Genomic DNA, 26,930 nt, shown 5'->3' with positions numbered 1-26,930 from the left:
ATGTGCCCCGTATCGTCACAGTACTTGATTTTCACAGTAGTTGCCAAGGAGAAAAACCATAAAGGCACCTATAATCCCAGCACTTTGGGAGGCCGAGGTGGGCAGATCACTTGAGGTCAGGAGTTTGAGACCAGTCTGGCCAACATGGTGAAACCCTGTCTCTACTAAAAGTACAAAAATTGGCCAGGCACGGTGGCTCATGCCCATAATCCCAGGACTTTGGGAGGCCGAGGCGGGTGGATCATCTGAGGCCAGGAGTTCGAGACCAGCCTGGCCAACATGGTGAGACCCCATCTCTACCAAAAATGCAAAAATTAGCCAGGCCTGGTGGTGCGTGCCTGTAATACCAGCTACTTGGAAGGCTGAGGCAGGAGAATCGCTTGAACCCAGGAGACAGAGGTTGCAGTAAGCTGAGATAGCGCCACTGCACTCCACCCTGGATGACAGAGCGAAACTCCATCTAAAAAAAAAAAAATTAGTTGGGCATGGTGGCGGGTGCCTGTAATCCCAGCTACTCAGGAGGCTGAGGCAGGAGAATTGCTTGAACCTGGGAGGGAGAGGTGGAAGGGAGAGGTTGCAGTGAGCCAAGATCATGCCACTGCACTACAGGCTGGGTAAGAGACTCTGTCTCAAAACAAACAAAAAACATAAAGGGCACATTTCACAAAATCATTAGGTTTTAAGATGAGTGTGTGTATTTGAAAGTTTTGTGATGATTGTTTCTTTTCTTATAGGTTGAAACTTTTTCTCCTGTATATAAGAACCTCAAAGGCAAGAATGTTAATTTTGAATTCCCAGGTTCCATTGTAAACAAAAATGACTAAATAAAGTATCATTCACAGTTTTATGTTTGTTTGTTTGTTTAGACAGAGTTTGGCTCTTGTCGCCCAGGCTGGAGTGCAATGGCACGATCTTGGCTCACTGCAACCTCTGCCTCCCAGGTTCAAGTGATTCTCCTGCCTCAGCCTCCCAAGTAGCTGAGATTACAAGCGTGCACCACCACACCTGGCTAATTTTTGTATTTTTAGTAGAGACGGGGTTTCACCATATTGGCCAGGCCGGCCTCCAACTCCTGGCCTCAGGTGATCCACCCATATGGACCTCCCAATGTACTGGGATTACAGGAGTGAGCCACAGTGCCCAGCTTCACAGATTAAATAATAATAATAATAATAATAATAATAATAATAAAGAGGCCGGGCACAGTGGCTCACACCTGTAATCCCAGCACTTTGGGGGGCTGAGGCAGGAGGATTCCTTGAGGCCAGGAGTTTGAGACCAGCCTGGGCAACATAGCAAGACTCCCATTTCTTCCCCTCCCTCCCTCCCTCCCTCCCTCCCTTTTTCCTTCCTTCCTTCCTTCCTCCCTTCCTTCCTTCCTCTCCTGACAGAGTCTCACTCTGTCGTCCAGGCTGGAGTGCAGTGGTGTGATCTTGGTTCACTGCAACCTCTGCCTCCCAGGTTCAGGTGAGTGGCTGGGATTACAGGTGTGCACCACCACGCCTGGCTAATTTTTGTATGTTTAGTACAGTTGGGGTTTTGCAATGTTGGGCCAGGCTGGTCTTGAACTCCTGATCTCAAGTAATCCACCAGCCTTGGCCTCCCAAAGTGCTGGGATTACAGACATGAGCCACAGAGCCTGGCCCTAAGACACCATTTCTTTTTAATTTCCTTCCTCCCTCCCTCCCTCCCTCCTTCCCTCCCTCCTTTAATCCTTCCTTCCTTCCTTCCTTCCTTCCTTCCTTCCTTCCTATTTTTTTTCCCCTGAGATGGAGCCTTGCTCTGTCACTCAGGTTGGAGTGCAGTGGCATGATCTCGGCTCGCTGCACTCCCGGGTTCCGGTGATTCTCTTGCCTCAGCCTCCCGAGTAGCTGGGATTACAGGCGTGCACCACCACACCTGGCTAATTTTTGTATTTTTAGTAGAGATAGGGTTTCATTGGCCAGACTGGTCTTGACCTCCTGACCTTGTGATCTGCCCGCTTTGGCCTCCCAGAGTGCTGGGATTACAGACATGAGCCACTGTGCCTGGCCCTAAGACACCATTTCTTTTTAATCCTCCCCTCCCCTCCCCTTACCTCCACTCCCCTCTCCTCTCCTCTCCTCTCCTCTCCTTTCATTGTTTTTCCCCCCCGAGATGGAGCCTTGCTCTGTCACTCAGGTTGGAGTGCAGTGGCATGATCTCGGCTCACTGCAACCTCCGCCTCCCAGGTTCCAGTGATTCTCTTGCCTCAGCCTCCCGAGTAGCTGGGATTACAGGCGTGCACCACCACACCTGGCTAATTTTTGTATTTTTAGTAGAGATAGGGTTTCATTGACCAGACTGGTCTTGACCTCCTGACCTTGTGATCTGCCCGCCTTGACCTCCCAAAGTGCTGAGATTACAGATGTGAGCCACTGGGCCCAGCCGACACCGTTTCTTAAAAAAAAAAAAAAGAAATAAGGCTGGGTGCGGTGGCTCACACCTGTAATCCCAGAACTTTGGGAGGCCGAGGCAGGCAAATTATGAGGTCAGGAGATCGAGACCATCCTGGCTAACACGGTGAAACCCCCGTCTCTACTAAAAATACACACACAAAAAAAAATTAGCTGGGCATGGTGGCAGGCACCTGTGGTCCCAGCTACTCAGGAGGCTGAGACAGGAGAATGGCATGAACCCGGGAGGTGGAACTTGCAGTGAGCCGAGATCACGCCACTGCACTCCAGCCTGGGTGACAGACCAAGACTCCGTCTCAAAAAAAAAGAAAAAGAAAAAGGAAACAAAATAAATTAAGATAAACTAAAATGATAAGACAACTAAATGGGATATGTGAACCTTGATTGGATCTTGGATCGGGGGAAAAAACCTGAAAAGCTGTAATGGACATTATTGGGACAGATGGGGAATTTGAATATGGACTGGATATTAGATAATTCGACTATAGCAATGTTAAGCTTTTTGATGTGATAATGGTACTGTGGTTTTATAAGAGAATATCTTACTTCCTTGTGTATGTGTGTGTGTGTGTGTGTGTGTGTGTGTGTATGTGTGAGACAGAGTTTTGCTCTGTTGCCCAGGCTGGAGTGCAGTGGTGTGATCTTGGCTCACGGCAACCTCCACCTCCCGGGTTCAAGAGATTTTCCTGCCTCAGCTTCCCAAGTAGCTGGGATTACAGGTGCCTGCCACCACCACACCCAGCTACTTTTTATATTTTTAGTAAAGATGGGGTTTCACCATGTTGGCCAGACTAGTCCCGAACTCCTGACCTCAGGTGATCCACCGCCTTGGTCTTCCAAAGTGCTAGGATTACAGGGGTAAGCCACCGTGCCCGACTGATAACATCTTACTATTTAGGAGACACATTTAGTGGTAAACTGTCATGATCTCTATTACTTACTCTCAAATGGTTTGGGAAAGTAAATATATACTAATAAATAAATGGACGTACACATATAGAGATAAGGCAATTGTGGTTAAACAATACCAGTGAATCTATATGATACTTATATGAGTATTTGTTGTACTATTCTTTCAACATTTCTGAAGTTTTGAAACATTTTGAAATTTTTAAAAATTAAAAATAGATATTTGCTTGAGATATTTAGATTCTCAGCCCTTTCTAGAGGCAAGGAAATGATATCATGGACTCCAGCATTCTCTGATTTATTTTAGGGCTACATTGTAATGCTTCAGAAAATTCCAAAGTGCACATTAGATGACCACCTAGGCTGTCAAAGCATTTTTTTTTTTAAATAGGTAGAAGAAAAAGAAATGGTGACAATTCTAGATTGTAAAGAAAACCAAAACATAAAGAAACATGGCTTGTCTACCTTTTTAGGGCATGGGGCTTGTTGATACAATTTATCCTCTTTCACCATCAGGGATCAGTCCTGACCTTATGGAGAGCAATGCATTCAAGCACCCAGACATCCAGGGACCACCCACACATCCAGGGACCACTCACACATCCAGGGACCACCCACAAATCCAGGGACCAGAGTTTCAGCTAAGCCTCTGTCCATGGGTTTAAAATAAACAAACAAAACAAAATATGCTAAGGTAAATAACCTACAGAGCTACACCTGGGGCCCAGTTCTTCAGGGGCTGACCATATTTTGTGTGGGACTTATCCTGCCTTTTGAATAAAAAGACAGCAGGGCTGCAGAATGTGGAAAAGGCAGAAATGGGTAGGGCTGCTTCTGAACTGGTTTTTATGACACCTACTTGCCTTCCTTTATAACTAGGAGGTGGCATAACACTTTAAAAATTCACAAAACAGGCCGGGCGTGGTGGCTCAAGCCTGTAATCCCAGCACTTTGGGAGGCCGAGACGGGCAGATCACGAGGTCAGGTGATCGAGACCATCCTGGCTAACACGGTGAAACCCCGTCTCTACTAAAAATACAAAAAAAATTAGCCGGGCATGGTGGCGGGCGCCTGTAGTCCCAGCTACACAGGAGGCTGAGGCAGGAGAATGGCGTGAACCCAGGAATCGGAGCTTGCAGTGAGTAGAGATCGCGCCACTGCACTCCAGCCTGGGCGACAGAGCAAGACTCCGTCTCAAAACAAAACAAAACAAAACAAAACAAAAACCCAAAAAATTAGCCGGGTGTGGTGGCGGGCGCCTGTAGTCCCAGCTACTCGGGAGGCTGAGTCAGGAGAATGGCATGAACTAGGGAGGCGGAGCTTGCAGTGAGTCGAGATCGCGCCAGTGCACTCCAGCCTGGGCAGCACAGCCAGACTCTGTCTCAAAAAAAAAAAAAAAAAAAAAAAAAAAAAAAAAAAAAAAACCGCAGGGCATAGTGGCTCACACCTGTAATCCCAGCACTTTAGGAGGCCAAGGTGGGTGGATCATGAGGTCAGGAGATGGAGACCATCCTGGCTAACATGGTGAAACCCCATCTCTACTAAAAATACACAAAATTAGCTGGGCATGATGGTGGGTGCCTGTAGTCCCAGCTACTCGGGATGCTGAGGCAGGAGAATGGCGTGAACCCTGGAGGCTCAGCTTGCAGTGAGCCGAGATAGTGTCACTGCACTCCAGCCTGGGTGACAGAGTGAGGCTCCTTCTCAAAAAAAAAAAAAAAAAAAATTCACAAAACAAGTAATTTTAATTTGTCTTAATTTTAAAAATTAATAGATATGTTTCATAGTTTTTGTTTTGTTTTGTTTTTTTGAGAAAGAGTTTCACTCTTTCACCCATGCTGGAATGAAGTGGCACAATCTCGGTTCACTGCAACCTCTGCCCCCTGGGTTTAAGTGATTCTCCTGCTTCAGCCTCCTGAGTAGCTGGGATTACAGGCGCGTGCCACAACACCTGGCTGATTTTTGTATTTTTAGTAAAGACGGAGTTTCCTCGCCATGTTGGCCAGGCTGGCCTTGAACTCCTGACTGCAGGTGATCCACCTGCCGCAGCCTCCCAAAGCACTAGGATTACAGGTATGAGCCACCGTGCCCAGCCCATAGTATGTTTAAGAGCAGCAAACAGCATCTTAAAAGTAAATAAATGGGAGTCACAGTGCTAAGAAGGGTAGGAACCACTGGCAAAACAACACCATAGTTAAATCATTCATCAATTTTTTTTTTTTTTTTCTTGAGACTAAGTCTTGCTCTTGTCTCCCAGGCTGGAGTGCAATGGCACAATCTCGGCTCACTGCAACCTCCACGTCCCGGGTTCAAGTGATTCTCCTGCCTCAGCCTCCCGAGTAGCTGGGATTACAGGCGCCTGCCACCATGCCCAGCTAATTTTTGTATTTTTAGTAGAGACGGGGTTTCACCATGTTGGCCAGTCTGGTCTTTAATTCCCAACCTCAGGTGATCTGCCTGCCTCAGCCTTGGCCTCCCAAAAGTGCTAGGATTACAGGCCTGAACTAATGTACCTGGCCTCATTAATTCATTTATTAAAAGTACATTTATTATGCATCTTTCCTGAGTAGCCAACAGCACGCAGCATGCTAGGCACTATGGGGTAACAAATAAAAACTACAGTATAGTGCTTCACCGAAAAAGCAGGCAGATATGCCATGAAACAACCAGAGACACGACATAGATGCTCTTTGATGTGGCACATGCCTATGGCTGTTTTCTGATTTGTTTTGTTTTGTTTGAGACAGGGTCTAACTCTGTCACCCAGGCTGGAGTGCAGTGGTGCGATTACGGCTCCCTGCAGCCTCATGTCCCAGGTTCAAGTGATCCTTTCGCCTCAGCCTCCTGAGTAGCTGGGACTAGAGGTGTGTACCACCATACCTGGCTAAATTTTAATATCTTTTGTAGAGATGGGAAGGTCTCATTATTTTACCCAGGATGGTCTTGAACTCCTGAGCTCAAGTGATCCTCCTACCTTGACCTCCCAAAGTGTTGGGATTACAGTTGTGAACCATGGCACCTGGCCCTAAGGCTGTTAAATGAGATGTAGAACAGTGCTGACCCCTAGCCAAGGACCACACTTGGATTGACCCACCTTTATGCGTATTTTTCCTTTTTAGGAGGTGCTTGGAAATGCAGGACTATGCTGAATATGTTGTGTTGCTTTAAAACGCTCCATTGCTTTCTTTTCTAAAGACTAAGCTATGAGCGCAAACTCAGGACTCAAGGGAGACATGGTGATTATGAGCCCTCCCACATAACCATGGTGCTCAGAGGATTCCCTCTAATCAGACAATACCACACATCACCGCTGGAGATAAGCTGCTGTGTAAAAAAGCCTGTGTATTGTGTGAAACTCTGTGTGCATGGGGAGGCTTAGAGTGCATAGATGTCCCTGGGATACTGATGCTGTTGAGGCTAGAATGAGAAAGAGCTGCAGTAGTGCAGCTCTACCTTGGTGCCTTGTAGTCTACACGTACTTCTACTTGGACCTACTTATTTCCCTTCTTACCTGACACATGTGCTATTCCTCAGTCTTCCTGGGAGGTAGTGGCTTCCCTCTCCTGACTTAGGCATCCTTGGCCCTGATCTGCAGGCATGTATGGAGAAAAGAGGATGAGTTATATGTGTATGATGCGTGTGGCCAAGGAGTATGGAGGTGTGGGAAGAGAAGGCTTCTTAGTGAACCTAAAAACAAATTTTCAAAGGTACTGAATCTGTGATCCTGCCTCACTCACCCTGTTAACTTTTATGAGAGAGGTTTCTAATTTTCTGTCTTTGGCCTGGCTGGATTGAGACGGGGATTGTGAGAGCCCAAACCTTCTTTCCAACCTTGCATAAGTGGTGTAGACATGGAGAGATTCTTGCAGAATTTAAGTGACTGTGACAGTACAGGGGCAACACACAGAGGCACGTGTTCATTACGTATGGCTGGAGAAATTATCTGTCTCCAGGGGGACATGTTTCACTGTGCATTAGATTCGAGCCGCTTCCTTCCTCCCTGTTTTTCTGCCCACTCTCTCTATCACTGTCCTTCTCAGTCTCCTTTCCCACTCCCCTCCCTGCCTCCCCCCATTCACAGTCTAGCTCTGCCTGTCAATGTCTCCATCCACCTTTCTCTGCCACGTTCACATCTCCCTCTGCACTTTGCTCAATCTTGTGCTTGCTGCCTGGGAGTCGCTTTTCTGTTTGTCTCTGGTTTATCTCTTGTTCTCTCTAGTTCACTTTCTGCCATTCCATCTGCGTTTTCCTCTATAATACCAGGTTTTTGGGTACCCTGCAGCTAGTGATAACCTTTTCTTGTTACATTAAAGCCTATAAGCAGCCCTTGGTTTACTGATTGATTGGTTTTTATTTAAACTCTGCAGAGGAAAGATAATTTTTATAAAGTGAGAGAGCAGAGAGAAAACATGGAATGAGGCAAAGGGACGAACAGCCTAAGATGGGGCCGAGGATGAGAAACGGGAGGTATCAGAAGATGTCGAACCCATGGTGTCTTATTTCCTTTCAAATAAACTAGGTCATATCTTTATGGCTGATGACAGCTTAATCTGGACCATAAAGAGTTAAATACCAGCTTAGGCTTGGCACCTAACTCAGAGGCAAAAGCTTCTGGGAGAAATGAGTTGGGTCAAATAAGCCCAAGAAGCTGACGTGCGTAGAATTTCTTCTGCTTGACCCACTAACTACTGCAAAGGGGACATTTTAGAACTGTTTCTATTGAAATGCTTCAGTGGGGGCAGAGCTCCTGGAAACCAGAACTTGTCTCTGAAGCCAGGCCTGGGGAGCATGGGAGGCTGGCTTTGGGGGGAAAAAAGAGGGGTGGCCCAGGTCAGGCAGAAGGTGGCAGCAGCTGCTGATCAGGGCAGTTCTGATTGCTGTGTTTGCACTCCCTCTTGCCCACTATAATTAAAGCTTTCCCAATAGGATTCTGGCTTCCTGAAGGGAAACTAGAATTTATAAAAACAAACAAGAAACAAACGCAAAACAGCAGAGATGCTTGGTTGCAATATATGTATATTTTTAATTATAGAGCACTGCTCTACACTCTATACAGTTTCAAAGTCCATATCTGTTATAGCCCCGGGAGCAGGTCAGGGGAAGATCTAACAAAACAAATAAAAAGAAAAGAAAATTAAAAACCTAAATGTAACCAATTAAAATTAGGTATGGTTATGTAGATTCTCTCCTAACCCAATCATCCTATCCTTGTTACTCCTGACACAAGAGAAATGCTCCCCTCAAAATTTCCGTCCACCTTTTTTTTCTACTTTATTCTCTTTTCATCCCACCTCTTGCTTCTGTCCCCTAACAGACCACATAGAATCCCTGGGCCAGAATAAATCAGTTGTTTTATTTCCCCTCAGAGGATGTGACCTTCCACTCCCCAAATGGCTTTGACAGTTTTCTCATTTGCTAGCTGAGGAGGATATCAAGAGACATTGACCTTCTGGTTTTGCCTAAAGAGGAACACTCAGTAACTATTATGCTTCAGTCTTTGATTTGCATGAACTGTGCCCTTCCTCCCTCCTCCCCCACATCCTCACCTACCTTTTCACCTTCCTTCATGAACATTCTACTCACCCCGCAGTGCACTGCTATTCCCCACAGCCCTCCCTTGCCTGGTGTGCAGATACTGGAAGGCTAGCAAGAGAAAGCAAGGGGACTCCAGGAGTATTTGCCCCCTATTTAATCAGATTAGTCCCATCACCTACCCTGAGGAGCCAGATTTTGGTGTTACTGAGTTATCTGTTGAGGGAAGAGAAATTGTCAGACATCACTTAAAGAGCCCAGTCCCTTGGACGCCTGAGAACTGCCGAGAGAAATTAATCTTCCAGCTATTTAAGGCAATTTCTTTTCCATCATCCTTTGTCAAGAGGACTGCACTGGGAAATGAATCTGATGGGAGTCCCTGAACTGGTACACTCCACTCAAAAGCATCTCTCCAATCCTATGCGGCATCCATCATCCCCACACAAGCAGAGACACACAACATCGCTGCAAAGCCAATTTCCCCCCAGTAACCATCAGCAAGAAATCACAAATGCACAGGGTGGATACCACTAGCCTACAGACTTGCAGTTTTTCTCTACCTCTGTTCTACTTTCTTCCAGAAAAACCTACCACAAATTGAGCTCTTTCATTAAATGAGTCTTTTACCCAAGACCCAGGAAGGTAGATCAACAGGGATATGCCAGAACAGAACATGCATTTTCTCTTCTAACATAAGGACTCTGCCAGTGCAGAATAGGTGTTTCCATTAAACAGCTAAACCACTGCCAAAGCAAAGTGTCAGACAGAAACAGGGCAAAGGGTTGCATTGTTTCAAGATCATCTCTTCTCTCCAGAATGAATTTTCTGTTCATGGACCAAAGCTGAGGTCTTATGCTCTCTGGGGTCATGTAAGGAAATTCCAATCTTCAATTCTCTTTCTATCCTTAAGGCTATTTCCCAGGGAAGGGGTTTTCAAATTGTGTTCCTTGAGGTTCCAAGAAGTGCCAGGGACTATGTATGTGTATAGGGCTAACAAAGGGTGCTGCAGGGAGTGACTGGATGGGGAAGCTCAATGGTTGAGGCTCTGGACCTCTCAGTTCAACTTCAACCTCTGATTTTTTTTCAGGCATTGGGATTTCTCCTAGGAGTGCTCTTTTTTTTTTTATCTGCAAACCATTGTCCTAAGTGAGAGGAAGATGACTGTACCTGTGCTTCTCACGCAGCTAACCATTTCCCAACAGTCTACAAGAAGGAAGATGTAGCTTGGGTCCTGCCTATTTCTTTCTCTTTTTTTTTTTTTTTTTTTTTTGAGATGGAGCTTTGTTTTTGTTGCCCAGGCTGGAGTGCAATGGCACGATCTCGGCTCACTGCAACCTCTGCCTCCGGGTTCAAGGAATTTTCCTGCCTCAGCCTCCCAAGTAGCTGGGATTACAGGTGCCTGCCACCATGCCCAGCTAATTTTTTGTTTTTATTTTTAGTAGAGACAGGTTTCACCATGTTGGCCAGGCTGGTCTCAAACTCCTGGCCTCAAGTGATCTGCCCGCCTCAGCCTCCCAAAGTGCTGGTGCTGGGATTACAAGCCTGAGCCACTGCGCCCGGACCAGCTCTTGCCTATTTCAACCGTGTAGTCTGAGTCCACACTAGCAGCTCCCTGACTCCAGGGGCTCCTGAGATACTTTTCTGCAAAAAATCTCCTTAGGCATGTCATTTGTTTTCCAAACCCCCTTCTCCGATTTCACTAATTCCCAATTTCCCTGCATTTGACAAATGCAATTAACAAGACTCGATCAGTTCCTGGCCGACAGCCCTCATCAATCAATACAAAGACTGCACAAGGCTGAGGGGGAAGGGAAGGTAGCCGCAGTACAGGGGAGGTGGGCTTACCCCTCTTCTTCTACGAATGACCCCTCCAAACCTCTCAGTCTCAAAACATGACACTGGGTTGTCACCTTCACCAACCACTTTCTGCCTTCTGGCTAATACAAGGTGGTATTGTTTGTGTCCTCCACTCCCATGTTTTAAAGGTTTCTCCCAACAACCTCCTCTATCTCCTGTCTTCTCCTTAACAGAAGGCCTCGCCATCTGCTGCCACCATAGCTTGGGAACTCCCCCCAACCCCAGTAGTGCTGGGTGTGATAAATCAGCCATCTCTGTGCTCTCAGCAGGGCCTCTTCCCCACCCACACATTCCATTGACAATTTAGTGATGCTTCCTGACCAGGAGGCTATAAACTCCCCATCACTACCCTCTCCCCTCCACACATATGCACCAGAGGACCAAAAGGACAAGGATCTCCAACCCTGTGGTTACTACTGCTTTCACAGCCGCTTCTTTGCCCTCCCCTTCCCAGGGTCCAAGCCTTCCCTTCCCAGTTGGTTTAAAAGTCAAGATTTATCCTCCTCACCCTTCCACTCTGCAAGTAGCCTCAGCCTCCCCTCCCTCACCACAGGGTGACAGCCTTTTCCCCTGGAGCCCTGCCTGCTACAGCCCTGTGCATCTTTCCACCTCATCAACTTTTCATCTCTTTGTAAACTGAATCGAGAAGTGTCTCCCTCCTCCCTCCCTCTCTCTCCTTCTCCGTTATTAGCTTCATGAGTGGGGACGTTAATGTATTCACTAGACAATGTCTTCACACCACTGTTTCCTGTAATTACAGTCACTTCCTTCCCACTGTCCTGGCTTATTTGACTGAAAAGTGCTTGGAGGAGGGACAGTGTGACAAAAGACGCAACACAGGCTGAGGTTGAGTAGTGAGTAGTGTAATGTTAACATCCAAGAAAGTAAAACAAATAGTCACCTCTGCAGCAGCTCATTAATGACTGGTAACACATAGAGGTCAATGTGCCAGAACTTAAAGTATTGATACAATTGAAGGCCCTTCCACTATAAATAGGATGGGGGATGGGTCACTGTATCCATATTACCAATGATAGTCACCTCAAGAAACACAAGCAGCTGCATCCACCCTCTTTCAGGGAGTAGAGCCACTGTACTTCTCATGTAGATCAGCTACATTGTCACTGGAGACTCTGATCCAGCCATCCTCCCGCACGTGGTAGAGGTTGACTGCACCTCCTGAGTAGGCATCTCGGTAGGTGGCTTGGTAGATGGCTCGACGGGCCAGATCATAGGCCTGCTCCACTTCCAGGTCATAGGAATAGCCCCGATCCATGACCCCATACGCATACACAGAGCCAGAACCTACAGAGAAGGTGGCCCCTGAGATCCGGTTCCCTTCACTGTCCACGTAGTAGAGGCCTGGAAAGGGAGATGAGGTTAGCAGGAAAAAAAAAAAAAAAAAGATCACCCCTTTTGATATCTAATTCATATGCCAAGGCAGTAGTTCTTTTATTTTGAAATAGAGTTTCGTTCTTGTTGCCCAGGCTGGAGTGCAATGGTGCCATCTCGGCTCACCACAACCTCCACCTCCCGGGTTGAAGTGAATTCTCCTGCCTCAGCTTCCCAGGTAGCTGGGATTACAAGTACTTGCAACCATGCCCAGCTAATTTTTGTATTTTTAGTAGATATGGGATTTCACCATGTTGGTCAGGCTGGTCTCGAACTCCTGACCTCTGGGGATCTGCCCTCCTCAGACTCCCAAAGTGCTGGGATTATAGGCATGAGCCACCTCGCCCGGTTAGCAGTTCTCTTAAAACCTAGAATAAAATTAAAAAAATAAAAAAGAGGCCGGGCGCAGTGGCTCAAGCCTGTAATCCCAGCACTTTGAGAGGCCAAGACGGGTGGATCACGAGGTCAGGAGATCGAGACCATCCTGGCTAACACAGTGAAACCCCATCTCTACTAAAAAAATACAAAAAACTAGCCGGGCGAGGTGGCGGGCACCTGTAGTCCCAGCTACTCGGGAGGCTGAGGCAGGAGAATGGCGTAAACCCGGGAGGCGGAGCTTGCAGTGAGCTGAGATCTGGCCACTGCACTCCAGCCTGGGTGACCGAGCGAGACTCCGTCTCAACAAAAAATAAAAGTAAAAAAATAAAAAAGTATGTCAGGCAAGGTGGCTCACACCTGTAATCCCAGCACTTTGGGAGGCCGAGGTGGGCAGATCACCTGAGGTCAAGAGTTCCAGACCAGCCTGACCAACATGAAGAAACCCCGTCTCTACTAAAAATACAAAATTTGCCGGGCATGGTGGCACATGCCTATAATCCCAGCTACTCGGGAGGCAGGATAATCACTTGAACCTGGGAGGCAGAGGTTGCGGTGAGCCAAGATCACACCATTGCACTCCAGCCTGGGCAACAAGAGTGAAATTCTGTCTCAAAATAAAATAATAATAAATAATATATATTAAAAAAGAGAAACCCAGGGAAGCCAACATAAATACAAGATAGGACTTCTATGAAATTATTATTATTCTTTTAAAAGCTAGCTGGGTGTGGTAGTACATGTCTGTGGGAGGTTGAAACAGGAGGACTGTTTGAGCTCAGGAGGTGCAGGCTGCAGTGAGCTATAGTCACACCACCACACTCCAGCTTGGGCAACAGACTGAGATGCTGTCTTCAAAAAAAAAAAAAAAAAAAAAAACCTGAAGGAATAAAATTTAATATTAAGACTCCAGGATTCTACAACATACCATCCCATCTCACCTTACATTATGGTAACTACCTTGCCATGTTGCCGATCCTCTCAGCACACCCACAAAGCAAGTATATTCCAAATGACTTAGGTTTCAAGCACAGAACTTCAGACACTGTTAAAGATAACATTTAAAACATAATCCCCAGCCAGGCGCAGTGGCTCAAGCCTGTAATCCCAGCACTCTGGGAGGCCGAGGCAAGTCGGTCACCTGAGATTGGGAGTTCAAGACAAGCCTGACCAACATGGAGAAACCCTGTCTCTACTAAAAATACAAAATTAGCTGGGCATGGCGGCGCATGCCTGTAATCCCAGCTACTCAGGAGGCTGAGGCAGGAGAATCACTTGAACTTGGGAGGTGGAGGTTCCAGTGAGCCAAGATCGCACCATTGCACTCCAGCCTGGGCAACAAGAGTGAAACTCCGTCTCAAGAAACAAACAAACAAAACATAATCCCCACTCGCCCACCAAAAGACCCCATAATCCCAGTCACTTGAGCCCAGGAGGTTGAGATCACAGTGAGCTGTGATTATGCCACTGCACTCCAGCCTGTGTGACAGAAAAACAAATTCCATAATCCCAGAACTCAAAGAGTTTAAAATATCTGGAGAACAAGACACAGGAGGATAATAAAGCCTAGAGTTCGTAATCATATTGTAAAGACCTGCACTGTCCATATGGTAGCCACTAGCCACATGGGACTAGTTGAGCATTTGAAATGAACTAGTACTACCTGCTGACATAATATTTTGGATTTATTAGGTTAAACAAAATATGTTGAAATTAATTTCTTTTTAATTTAAAAAATGTAGCTAGTATAAAATGTAAAATTACGTAGATGGCTCACATTGTATTTCTATTGCTGGTATAGAACAGGGTTTGGCCAGGCCAACTGCCTTTATTTTTGTAATTAAAATATTATTGGAACACAGCCACTGTTTCCATACTGTCTATGATTGTTTTGTGCAACACCAGCAGAGTTAAGTATTTGAGACAAAGATTTAGGCCTGCAGGCCTAAAATATTTACTATTTGGCCCTTTATGAAAAAACTAGCTACCTTTTGGTACAGATGAAAATTTAGACAAAGTGTTCAATCCCAACTGCCTACTGGATCCCTCCAGCTGAATGCCTTTGTCATCAAGTTCAGATTCAAACTTCCTAAACTTAGATGCCAGTGGTTCTCCATTACCTACCAAACTCATCTCTCTTGTGCGCCACTAACCCACGCTTCCTCCTGTCTTCTGAAATTCTGCCAATGGCATCACTACTCTTTTTCCTATTTTAGTGGTTCTCACATCTCACCGTGCACTAGAGTCATCTAACAAAGATTTTTTTCAAAAATGCATAGGACTTACCCTAGGTGTTTTTTATAATTGGGGTGGGGTGGGAAACAGGTATGGAACTTGTTTTTTAAGTCCTCCAGGTGATTCTAACGCAAGCCAGCTTGAGCACCACTGCCCTTATTGGTTTTCAGGTTCAGGTGATTCTCATGTCTACTTTACTGCTTTCTCTGGCCCATTCTCAGCCCCACTGCCATGCTTTTGCCTAGGGGGGTCACCATCTGGTTCCAATGTACCCTTCTGGCTTTTTGGCTCACTATTCCCCTTCACCCACTTAGTTCCAATTAAACTGGACTTTCAGTTACTCCTCAAAAGCTTCATGCTTCTTTCCTCCCTTTCTTTGTTATGTTCCCTTTCCTTTTTTCACATCCAGGACAACTACCACCAATCCATGAAGTCTTCCCTAATTCCTCCCATCATAAGTAATCTCTTCCTCCTCAAAACTCCTTCGGCATTTGACTGGTTCTTTTTATTGACTGACTGACTGATTTTTCAGACAAAGTTTTGCTTGTTTCCTTCCCAAGCTGGAGTGCAATGGCACAATCTCAGCTTACTGCAACCTCTGCCTCCCAGGTTCAAGTGGTTGTCCTGCCTTAGCCTCCTGAGGAGCTGGGATTATAGGCATGCCCCTCCAGGGTCCAAGAGATTCTCCTGCCTCATCTCCCTGAGTAGCTGGGTTTACAGGCATGTGCCACCACAATTTTGTATTTTTAGTAGAGACAGGGTTCCACCATGTTGGTCAGGCTGGTCTTGAACTCCTGACCTCAGGTGATCCACCTGTCTCAGCCTCCCAAAGTGCTGAGATTACAGGCGTGAACCACTGCGCCCAGCCAACTGGTTCTTTTAAAAATGGTATTTATCAGGCCGGGCGCGGTGGCTCACGCTTGTAATCCCAGTACTTTGGGAGTCTGAGGCAGGTGGATCACCTGAGGTCAGGAGATTGACACCATCCTGGCTAACACGGTGAAACCCCGTCTCTACTAAAAATACAAAAAATTAGCCAGGCATGGTGGCGGGTGCCTGTAGTCCCAGCTACACAGGAGGCTGAGGCAGGAGAATGGCGTGAACCCGGAAGGCCGAGCTTGCAGTGAGCAGAGATCATGCCACTGCACTCCAGCCTGGGTGACAGAGTGAGACTCCGTCTCAAATAAAATATATTTATCTTATTCAGCCTTGGGTTAAGTACAGTCGTCCTTTTGTATATGAAGGGGATTTGTCCCAAGACCCCTGCATATACCAAAATCTATGCACACTCAAGTCCCAAAGTTGGCCCTGCAAAACCTGCATATATGAAAAGTTGGCCGGGTGTGGTGGCTCACGCCTGTAATCCCAGCACTTTGGGAGGCCGAGGCAGGTGGATCACCTGAGGTCAGGAGTTTAAGACCAGCCTGGCCAACATGGTGAAACCCTGTCTCTACTAAAAACATAAAAGTTAGCTGGCAGGGTGGTAGATACCTGTAATCCCAGCTACTCGGGAGGCTGAGGCAGGAGAATCACTTGAACCCAGGAGGCGGAGGTTACACTGAGCCGAGATGGCGCCATTGTACTCCAGCCTGGGTGACAAGAGCAAAACTCCACCCCCTAAATAAATAAATAAATAAATAAATTGGCCCTGTGTATATTCAGGTTTCAAATTCTGGGAATGTGTATTTTCCATCAGAATTAGGTTGAAAAACATCTGCATATAAGTGAACCTGAGTGATTCAAATCCATGTTGCTCAAGGGCCAACTGTAATATGAGGCAAGGGGCTGACTCGCAATGAATGGGACAGGGTAGTCAGGAAGGCCTCTTGAAGGTACTATTTAAATGATGCTCAGTCTCCCTGGATTTTCCTTGCTACCCAGTCCCTGTACTCTCTTACACTGTTTCCATCACCTAGAACAAATCCACCAGTTAAGGGTTCAAAGCAGCAATTCCAAAATGCTTCCCTGGATCATGTAAAATGTATGGAACTGTCTTTTCCCACCTTTCAGAGAATAGCGTCTCAATTTCCAAAGTAACAAACTGAGCTCCTCTCTCACATCCAGTTTTTAATTTCCTTTCATCCTCCATTGGGTAGTAAGCAGATACTCCCTACATCCCTTTCTATTCTCATTTGAAAGCAAGTGAAAAAGTGGTAGGTATCCTATAATTGTTCTACAAGGTAACTAGGTATTTAGTAAACAGGTAAATTAATGAAGCAAAAACAAAAGGAGGAAATAATAATTATTTTTAAGCATATGGAAGGGAAAAGTAGAAAGTGACTAGCTATACTCCAACTTTACTAAAGGGACATTTCAAAACTGGCTGATGAGGAAATGACATCAAATACAGAGTCGAACTTTCTGGCAAGTTTCTTAAATGCTGGAAAGGAAAAATAGGCTAAGGAACTTATTTTCAGAGATGATAGAACAGGACCTAGCACGATTGTTAAGGGTGATTATAACCAGCAAAGAAATAAAAGAAATGAGCCCAGGACTGGGCGCAATGGCTCACCCCTGTAATCTCAACACTTTGGCAGGCTGAGGTGGGCAGATCACCTGAGGTCAGGAGTTCAAGGCCAGCATGGTGAAACCCTGTCTCTACTAAAAATACAAAATTTAGATGGGCATGGTGGCGCATGCCTGTAGTCTCAGCTACATGGGAGGTTGAGGCAGGAGAATCACTTGAACCTGGGAGGCGGAGAGTGCAGTGAGCTGAGATTGCACCACTGCACTCCAGCAGGGGCGACAAGAGTGAGACTCTATACCCACGCCCCCCAAAAAAGAGAGGAGCCCAAAAGGCTCCTTCTAGGCCAAAGACTCTCTAAAGAAAAAAGGAGAAGAGGCCAGGTGCAGTGGCTCACGCCTTTAATCCTAGCACTTTGGGAAGCTGAGGCAGGCGAATCACCTAAGGTCAGGATTTTGAGACCAGCCTGGCCAACATGGTGAAACCCCATCTCTACTAAAAATACAAAATTAGCTGGGCATGGTGGCAGGCGCTTGTAATCCCAGGTACTTGGGAGGCTGCAGCAGGAGAATTGTTTGAACCCAGGAGGCAGAGGTTGCAGTGAGCCGAGACAATGCCATTGCACTCCAGACTAGGCGACAAGAGCAAAACTTCGTCTCAAAAAAAAAAAAAAAAAAAAAAAAAAAAGAAAAGAAAAAAACAGAAGAGAAATGACTAACTTTTGAGGGACAACCATATATTAGAGTCTAATACAGTAGCCACAAGCCACACATGGCCAATGAACACTTCAAATAGCACTACTGCTACATGTAAGATTCAACAAATTCTTAAATTCTTTTTTTTTTTGGAGACAGAGTCTCACTCTATTGCCCAGGCTGGAGTGCAGTGGCGCGATCTCTGCTCACTGCAACATCCACCTCCTGGGTTCAAGTGATTCTCGTGCCTCAGCCTCCTGAGTAGCTGGGATTACAGGCACCTGCCACCACGCCAGGCTAATTTTTGTATTTTTAGTAGAGACGGGTTTCGCCATGTTGGCCAGGCTGGTCTTGAATTCCTGACCTCATGTGATCCACCTGCCTCGGCCTCCTAAAGTGCTGGGATTACAAGTATGACCCACCACGCCTGGCCTCTGGGTCTTATTTTATAGGAGAGAGAACAGATGGAAAATTATTAGCCAGACACTATACTAGTAGGTTTACATTTGTTACCTCACTTAACCAATATAACAGATGATAAAACAGAGGCTGAGAAAATATGCATGCCCACTGTCAAACAGGTAGTCAATGACACAGCTGATTTAACTCTATCCCTTTTCCTATACTACAGTGCCTTCCTTGAAAAAGAGAAGGAACAGGCTGGGTGCGGTGGCTTATACCTGTAATCCCAGCACTTTGGGAGGCCAAGGCCAAGGTCAGTGGATCATGTGCGTTGGATACCAGCTTGGCAAACATGGTGAAATCCCGTCTCTACTAAAAACACAAAAATAAGGCCGGGCACAGTGACTCACGACTGTAATCCCAGTCCTTTGGGAGGCCGAGGAGGGTGGATCACCTGAGGTAAGGAGTTCGAGACCAGCCTGACCAAGATGGCAAACCCCCATCTCTACTAAAAATACAAAAATTAGCCAGGTGTGGTGGTGCATGCCTATAATCCCAGCTACTTCGGGGGCAGAGGCAGGAGAATCGCCTGAATCCCGGAGGTGGAGGTTGAAATAAGCCAAGATTGCACCATTGCACTCCAGCCTAGGTGACAAGAGCGAAACTCCGTCTCAAAAAAAACCAAAAACAAAAACTAACCAGGTATGGTGGCGGGCGCCTGTAATCCCAGCTACACGGGAAGCTGAGGCATGAGAATCGCTTAAACCTGGGGGCGGAGGCTGCAGTGAGCTAAGATCATGCCACTGCACTGCAGCCTGAGTGACAGAATGAGACACAGTCTCAAAAAAAAAAAAAAAGGAGAGAGAAAGAAGGGCTAAGGACCTAATTACACTTCCTCAGCATTGACACCAAACCCTTTAATTCATCTGTCCATACAACTCCTCCTCTCTGTAGTGTCAGCCCAAGGATAATGTGGTTGCAGCTTAACTCACCAGGGCCTCTCTTATCCCAGCCACAGATCATGGTGCCCATGGACAGCCCCATGCCTTTGTACTGATACACCATGTTGGCAAGCAGTTTGGAGGCAGCTGCTACAGAGATGCGTTCCTTATTTCGAAGCTCATAGATTCGACATTGCCGCGCCAACAGCCGTTCCCAGAAGCTGCAATCCGCTGCGCCCCCAGCCATGGTGCCTAGCAGGTATGGGTTGATCTCTATCACCTTCTTCACCGTCTGGGAGGCAATGTAAGCACCCGCTGTAGCCCTGGAGTCAGCTGCAACTATGACTCCATGGCGGAACTGTTAAGATCAGAGGAAAACACAAAACAGGCCACATAAGACCACAAAAACACTCCTACCATACTTCTTTTTGCATCAGTCCAAACCCAGCACATCTCTTTCTCCATCCTTTTATACTTCACAGTATACTTCTCTACTTCCCCATATATTAATGTCACCTGAGCTTCACATCTCAATCCCTTTACATGGATATAACTCATATTAAATTCATTTTATAGGATGGGCGTGGTGGCTCACTCCTGTAATCTTGGCATTTTGGGAGGCCAAGGCGGGAGGATCGCTTGAGGCCAGGTGCTGGAGACCAGCCTGGGCAACACAGGGAGATCCATCTCTACAAAAAATAAAAAACTTAGCCTGTCGTGGTGGTGTGTGCCTATAGTCTCAGCTACTCTGGAGGCTGAGGCGCTGGCGCCATTGCACTCCAGCCTGAGCGACAGGGCGAAGCCCTGTCTCAAAAACAACAAAAAAAATCATTTTGTAGATGAGGAACCCAGCTTCCCCTTTATGCCAGTTTCGGTTACCCTTGCCTTGAGGGGCCGCCCAGTTTCCAAAACTTTGGTAAACGGTTACAATAGCCTTCCCTCGGCCAAGGTTCATTGTTGTTGCGGCCTTTCCCCTTTCCCAGCTAGAAGATCCTGAACAGCAGCAACCTGGGGTCGCCTAGGAATCAACCCAAGAGGCCTCAGCTTCCTTCCCCGACTTACCCCCCGGCCCCACCGCCACCCTCTCCAACCAGAGCAAAGACAGGGGTCTCCTGGGTCAATGAGACAGCAAAACTGCTGCGGTCCGAACGAGAGGACCGCGCCTCCGCCTGGGTTGGTGGCCAAGGCCACCGCAAACTCCGGTCAGGCTGGGAGGCCAGGCAAGTCGCGGGCGTTCAATAATCAGCCAGGCAAGGGGGCTGGCTCCGCACCTTGAAGGCCAGGGTGGTTGTTCCATGAAGCATTTCGATCCCTGGCTCTTCTGGGACACCCCAGCCGGGCGCGGCCAGACTCAGCCCATCACTGGCACTCCCTGGACCTATATCTAGCAGATCTGCACGACCCCCGAGTCCGAAAAACCCGCGCTGGTTCACCGGTAGCGGTCTCTCCAACACGCTGGCAAGCGCCATGTCTAGTGTGGGCAGAAAGAACTAACTCTGAGAACGCCTAGCAAAGATAGGTCGGGCAACGCCTCGCCGTCACAGCTTCACTTCCTATTAAATCTATTCCCGAAAGAAGCCATTTTGACTGCTGGCAACCACGCCTCCAAAAAGAAGCGCCAGATGGGAAAGACCATTTTCACGAAGGGCGTTGGGGAAATAGATGGCTTCACTAATCTTAAACGTAACTGCCATCTTGGCTTTGGTCATGCAAGTAGTCCTAGATCAGGGTAACCTCAAATTCACAGGAAGTGTCTGAAAACGTCCATGTTGCGTGAGGGAAGTGAGGTCGGCCATCTTTGAGAAGGGCGTGACTGGTTGAAAATTGGTTCTGAACCCTTAGCAGTGGGTCCGCCCACTCCAGCCCGGTGTCCAAGCAACAGGTTACATCGCTGCTGCTTCAGCACCTTGTTAACGCCCCTGAGGTTGCCATCTTGTTTAAGGGCACCCTCTAAAACTGGATAAAATAATGATCCATTCTGAGGCCATTTCCCTATATTAGTTAAACCACAGTAATTAGTGGTAAAAAACGCAACAAAATAAAGTGCTATACCTCTTGTTGTCAGTCGCCATACAGCAACCCTTCTTTAACAGTAACCGGTTTTTAATATCCAATATTCCTTCTCTTGACTCCTACCGTCTGGTGGAAATTCGAATAAGTAATGAATTGCCTAAAAGGCAGATGGAAGAAGAAAAAGCAAAGGGTCCAGTTAATCCACAAACTAGATTCTCAAGTCAGACCTGAATAAGTGCCAGTAGTAATTTACCATCTCAGAGCCTGGAGGACGGTTGAGACTGCATAAATATGTACCAAGAGATTCTCTAACTTCAACTTGCTAAGATGATGCCCTTTATTCAGGAACGTACTGTATTTCATTGCCTCTTCCTCCCTCCACCCACCTTCATTTTTCAAATCTTTTCGGAACTATAACAAACCAGGAAGTGTGCCTATGTATGAAATGTTGCCTCCTGCTTTGTGGCTCTATGAAGTCAGTGTCTGGCCTTCCTTGTTGGATTCTAGCAGCAACATCTATCAACATCGAAATTCCACTTTCTTCTGATGCCCAATTCAGCCCCATCTTTCCCCTAGCAGACTCTGCATTTTTCTTTTTCTTTTTCTTTTTTTTCTTTTTTTCTTTTGAGACGGAGGCTTGCTCTGTCACCTAGGCTGGAGCACAGTGGCACGATCTCTGCTCACTGCAACCTCTGCTTCCCAGGTTCAAGTGATTCTCCTGCCTCAGCCTCCCCAGTAGCTGGGATTACAGGTGCCCGCCACCATGTCCAGCTAATTTTGTGTGTGTGTGTGTGTGTGTGTGTGTGTGTGTATTTTTAGTGCAGACGAGGTTTCACCACGTTGGCCAGGCTGGTCTCGAACTCCTGACCCCAGGAAGTCCACCCACCTCAGCCTCCCAAAGTGCTGGCATTACAGGCGTGAGCCACTGCGCCCAGCCATATGCTGTATTTTGTTTGTTTGTTTTTGAGACAAAGTCTCGCTCTTGTCCCCCAGGCTGGAGTGCAAGGGCGTGATCTCGGCTCACTGCAACTTCCACCTCCCGGGTTCAAGCGATTCTCTTGCCTCAGCGTCCTGAGTAGCTGGGATTACAGATGCCTGCCACGACTCCTGGCTAATTTTTTTTTTTCTTTTCTTTTTTCTGAGACAGGTTTTGCTCTGTCGCCCAGGCTGGAGTGCAGTGGCGCCATCTCAGCTCACTGCAAGCTCCGCCTCCCCGGTTCCCACCATTCTCCTGCCTCAGCCTCCCGAGTAGCTGGGACTACAGGCGCCCACCACCACGCCCAGCTAATTTTCTTTTTCTTTTTTTTTTTTTTGTATTTTTAGTAGAAATGAGTTTCACCTTGTTAGCCAGGATGCTCTCCATCTCCTGACCTCGTGATCCGCCCACCTCGGCCTCCCAAAGTGCTGGGATTACAGGCGTGAGCCACCACCCCGACCTCACTCCTGGCTAATTTTTGTGTTTAGTAGAGATGGGGTTTCACCATGACCTCAGGTGATCCGCTTGCCTCAGCCTCCCAAAGTGCTGGGATTACAGGTGTGAGCCACTGCACTCGGCCTATGCTGTATTTTTAATGCTGAAATTGGCAACCATTTCCAAGCCCAATCATCAGAATGCAATTAAGCAGATCTTTGTGTTTCACACTTGGATAGTGTGGAAAATGCAGTGTGTCTGTTTACTGGGCATATATTATTTTGCAGTCACTCCTGCAGTGCAACTAGTCCTTCTGGCTTCTTCCAGTGGTTTTTCACTCTGCCACTGATAGCATGTGTACCTCTCTTAAGGCCCTTTCACATTTTACCTGGTTAGAAATTACATTTATCTCCTACTGAATTGTGAGCTTTTAAATACAAGTATTTACTATTCATTTCTGTACCCGCTGTATGCTTAATACATATTTGCCAAATGAACACAGGAAGGAATGACAGCAATGATCTTCTAGTCACAAATGCTTGAAGCCCTTGCTCATCTTTGACAATTTTTTTCTTTCCTTCACATCCAGTTAGTTGCCTGCTCCTGTTGATTATTTCCACTTCAGTGTTTCTCACATTCTTTTTCATTATAACTGATACCACCTTTGGCTTCTTATGTCCTCATTCCGGAATTGCTGAAATATTCTCCTAACTGATTTTTTTCTTTTTCTTTCTTTCTTTCTTTTTTTTTTTTTTTGAGATGGAGTCTCGCTCTGTCGCCCAGGCTGGAGTGCAGTGGCACAATCTTGGCTCACTGCAACCTCTATCTCCCGGATTCAAGTGATTCTCCTGCCTTAGCCTCCCAAGTAGCTGGAACTACAGGAGTGTGCCACCATGGCTGGATAATTTTTTTTTTTTTTTTTGTATTTTAAGTAGAGATGTGGTTTTGCCATGTTGGCCAGGCTGGTCTTGAACTCCTGACCTCAGATGATCTGCCCACCTCAGTCTTCCACAGTGCTGGGATTACAGGTGTGAGCCACCATGCCTGGCCTTCTCCTAACTGATTTGTGGATCTAAATTGTCACTCTCTAATTCATTCTGCACAGCATCAGATTTGTTTTCCTAAAACACCGTTTTGTTTTGTTTTTTTTAAGTAGAGTTTTGCTCTTGTCAACCAGGCTGGAGTGCAGTGGCGTGATCTTAGCTCACTGCAACCTCTGCTTCCCAGGTTCAAGCGATTCTCCTGCCTCAGCCTCCTAAGTAGCTGGGACTACAGGCGCTTGCCACCATGCCCAGTTATTTTTTTTTTTCTTTTTGTATTTTTAGTAGATATGGGATTTTGCCATGTTGGGCAGGCTGGCCTTGAACTCCTGACCTCAGGTGATCTGCCTGCCATGGCCTCCCAAAGTGCTGGGATTACAGGCGTGAGCCACCGAGCCAGGCCTAAAACACCATCTTGATCTTAACACTCACCTGCTTAAAAATGTTCTGTGGGCCAGGCGTGGTGGGTCGTGCCTGTAATCCCAGCACTATGGGAGGCCAAGGTGGGCGGATCACGAGGTCAGGAGATCGAGATCATCCTGGCTAACATTTTGTCTCTACTAAAAGTATTTTGTATTTTGTCTCTACTAAAAATACAAAAAATTAGTCGGGCGCAGTGGCACACGCTTATAGTCCCAGCTACTCTGGAGGCTGAGGCAGGAGAATCGCTTGAACCTGGGAGGCGGAGGTTGCAGTGAGCAGAGATCTCACCACTGCATTCCAGCCTGGGCGACAGAGCGAGACTCCATCTCAAAAAAAAAAAAAAAAAAGTTCTGTGAATTCAAGCTCCTCAGCATAGCAATCAAGGCCTTCCATAATCCATTCCCAACCTACCTCACATGCATTCTCTGCTCCAGGGTCCCTATTCCTGGGGACCTCATTAAGGAGAAGTACAAATGATAAGTGCTGTGGTTCAGAGGTGGGTGAGGGAGTCAATATAGATTGGAAAGAGGCTGTGGATCCAGGATGGCTTTGTCAAGGTCTGGATTCACTTTTCTAAATCTGACTTGGTCCGCTCACAGCCTCTCCTTTCTCAGCCCATACCTGGGAAGGGATTTCACAACAGGTGACACTTAAGCCAGATTGTGGAATACGATTCAAATCAGTGAAAGGGAGGTGGGAGATGTGTTAGGAATAGAGAGAAAAGAGCCTGTGATAGATAGATTTAGATTGGACCATAGTGGGTCTTACATGCCAGCTTGGGATAGAAGAGAAAATCAAATCAGCAAGATTTGATTTTATCTTATAACTCTCCAAGTTTTCCTAACAAAGAAAACACAGGATTTGAGTAATACTTTAGGAAAACATGTCCATGTAGAGGGTAAGATTACAATGGGAGACTGGTGAATGCTCAATTAGGAGGTCATTCAACTGTTCAGACCTGACTTGATAATGGCTTGACCTAGGGAGGTGGCAATCCATCTACAAAGAGTCTAAGACTTAGCCTTTAGAAAGAAGATATATTCTAGGCTGGGCTCAGTGGCTCACACCTGTAATCCCAATACTTTGGGAGGCCGAGGTGGGTGGATCACCTCAGGTCAGGAGTTCGAGACCAGCCTGGCCAAGATGGCGAAATCCTGTCTCTACTAAAAGTACAAAAATTACCTGGGTGTGGTGGTGGGTGCCTGTAATCCCAGCTACTTGGGAAGCTGAGGCAGGAGAATCGCTTGAGCCTGGGAGGCAGAGGTTGGGTGAGCCAAGATCACAACATTGCACTCCAGTCTGGGTGACAAGAGTGAAACTCCGTCTCAAAAAGAAAGAATTAAAGAAGATATATTCTTACCTTTCAGCAAGATTTCCTGGTGGTCCTACGCCAATGAGAAGAGAAGGAGTGGTTGGACCTTAGCATGCCCTTTGGGTTTCTCCAACTTTCCCATGGCCATGTTTACACCTTTCCTTAGTATTGAGGCCCCAGACAGCTATGATGCCACAGCCCCACCATCATTATGTCTGGAGGGTCCAGACTCTTTCCTTTGTGTGTAGGTCTGTTTCTTCAAATAAATCCATTTCCACAGCACCACCTTGAGCTGCAACGTTTAGTAAAACATAAGTATGGCATATGTTGCTGCAGTAGTTGCAGCTTGTCACTCTGCCCCAATTAACTGGCTTTTTTTTTTTTTTTTTTTTTTTGAGACAGGGTCTTACTTTGTTGCCCAGTCTAGAGTGCATGGAGTGCAGTGGCACGATCTCAGCTCACTGCAGCCTCACTCAGTGAGTGCTCAAGTGATCCTCCCACCTCAGCCCTCCACGTAGCTGGGACTACAGACACACACAACCACACCCGGCTAATTTTTTGTATTTTTTGTAGAGGTGAGGTTTCACCATATTGCCCAGGCTGATCTCGAACTCCTGGGCTCAAGTGATTCACCCGCCTTGGCCTCCCAACGTGCTGAGATTACAGGCGTAAGCCAACACACCTGGCCTTGACTTCAACCTTCTGAAGGGTCAGCTGTCAGGGTCCACCAACCCCACTCCTGTAAGTCTTAGACCCTGGAATCACAAGCCTTTCTGTTGCCATTGTGAACTATTAGGCAGAAGAGGGAGCAGGAGCTAGAAGGCCACTAGATCCTTTGGACTTCAATACAAGTCAAAGACGTACTGCCAAAGAACTGTCAGGAATGCCATCTCTGTATACAGATAAAAGGACATATTTATCTCCAAAGCAGGGAAGAAAGAGACCTTCAGGTTCTAGTTTCCTTCATTCCTCAGCAATCTGCCTTTGTGGAAAACATTTCAGCCTCTTTCTCCTCCCCGCTGTTAAAAAGTTCTCTTGCTCTTTTTTCTCTTGTCTTTGCTTTAGTCCACTTTTAATTAATTAATTACTTTATTTATTTCTTTATTTTTGAGATGGAATTTCGCTCTTATTGCCCAGGCTGGAGTGCAATGGCGGCTCACTGCAACCTCCACCTCCCGGGTTCAAGCGATTCTCCTGCCTCAGCCTCCCAAGTAGCTGGGATTACAGGCATCCACCACCACACCTGGCTATTTTTTTTTGTATTTTCAGTAGAGATGGGGGTTTCACCATGGTGGCCAGGCTGGTCTCGAACTCCTGAACTCAGGTGATCTGCCCTCCTCTGCCTCCTAAAGTGCTGGGATTACAGGCATGAGTCAGGCATGCCCGGCCTTTTAAATTTAATTTTATTTATTTTCCTTTCTTTATTTTTTGTTGAGACAGGGTGTCACTGTGTTGCCCAGGCAGGAGTGCAGTGGCACAATCATGGCTCACTGC

General features: G+C 46.7%; 2 protein-coding genes across 2 annotated transcripts in view; both read right to left on the bottom strand.

The window, feature by feature from the left end:
- Positions 1–5,227, bottom strand: part of PRMT5 (protein arginine methyltransferase 5) — a 108,876-nt gene extending 103,649 nt beyond the window's left edge. Inside the window, exon 1 of the mRNA XM_050796514.1 lies at positions 5,224–5,227. The gene's annotated coding sequence lies outside the window, so the exon portion shown is untranslated. The remainder of the gene's footprint in view (positions 1–5,223) is intronic.
- Positions 5,228–11,580: 6,353 nt separating this feature from the next.
- PSMB5 (proteasome 20S subunit beta 5) lies at positions 11,581–20,953 on the bottom strand. The gene is made up of 3 exons (XM_050796585.1): positions 20,509–20,953; positions 19,289–19,595; positions 11,581–12,095 (listed from the first exon to the last, which is right to left on the bottom strand). The coding sequence occupies exons 1-3, from the start codon at positions 20,704–20,706 to the stop codon at positions 11,809–11,811; spliced, it is 792 nt and encodes a 263-aa protein (XP_050652542.1). The 5' UTR covers positions 20,707–20,953; the 3' UTR covers positions 11,581–11,808.
- Between the last annotated feature and the right edge of the window lie 5,977 nt (positions 20,954–26,930).

This window comes from Macaca thibetana, chromosome 7, assembly GCF_024542745.1.
Source record: "Macaca thibetana thibetana isolate TM-01 chromosome 7, ASM2454274v1, whole genome shotgun sequence".
Classification (NCBI taxonomy): Eukaryota; Metazoa; Chordata; class Mammalia; order Primates; family Cercopithecidae; genus Macaca; species Macaca thibetana.
The sequence above is the reverse complement of the archived record's forward strand: the minus strand, read 5'-3'. Positions and strand labels throughout refer to the sequence as shown.

Excerpts from the sequence above, each read along its gene's own strand:
- PSMB5 (XM_050796585.1), bottom strand. The coding sequence starts at position 20,706 with ATGGCGCTTGCCAGCGTGTTGGAGAGACCGCTACCGGTGAACCAGCGC. Across the intron at positions 19,596-20,508 it reads CAACCACCCTGGCCTTCAAG|TTCCGCCATGGAGTCATAGT; the intron begins GTGCGGAGCCAG and ends TGATCTTAACAG. Across the intron at positions 12,096-19,288 it reads CTGGGATAAGAGAGGCCCTG|GCCTCTACTACGTGGACAGT; the intron begins GTGAGTTAAGCT and ends CTCCCTTTCCAG.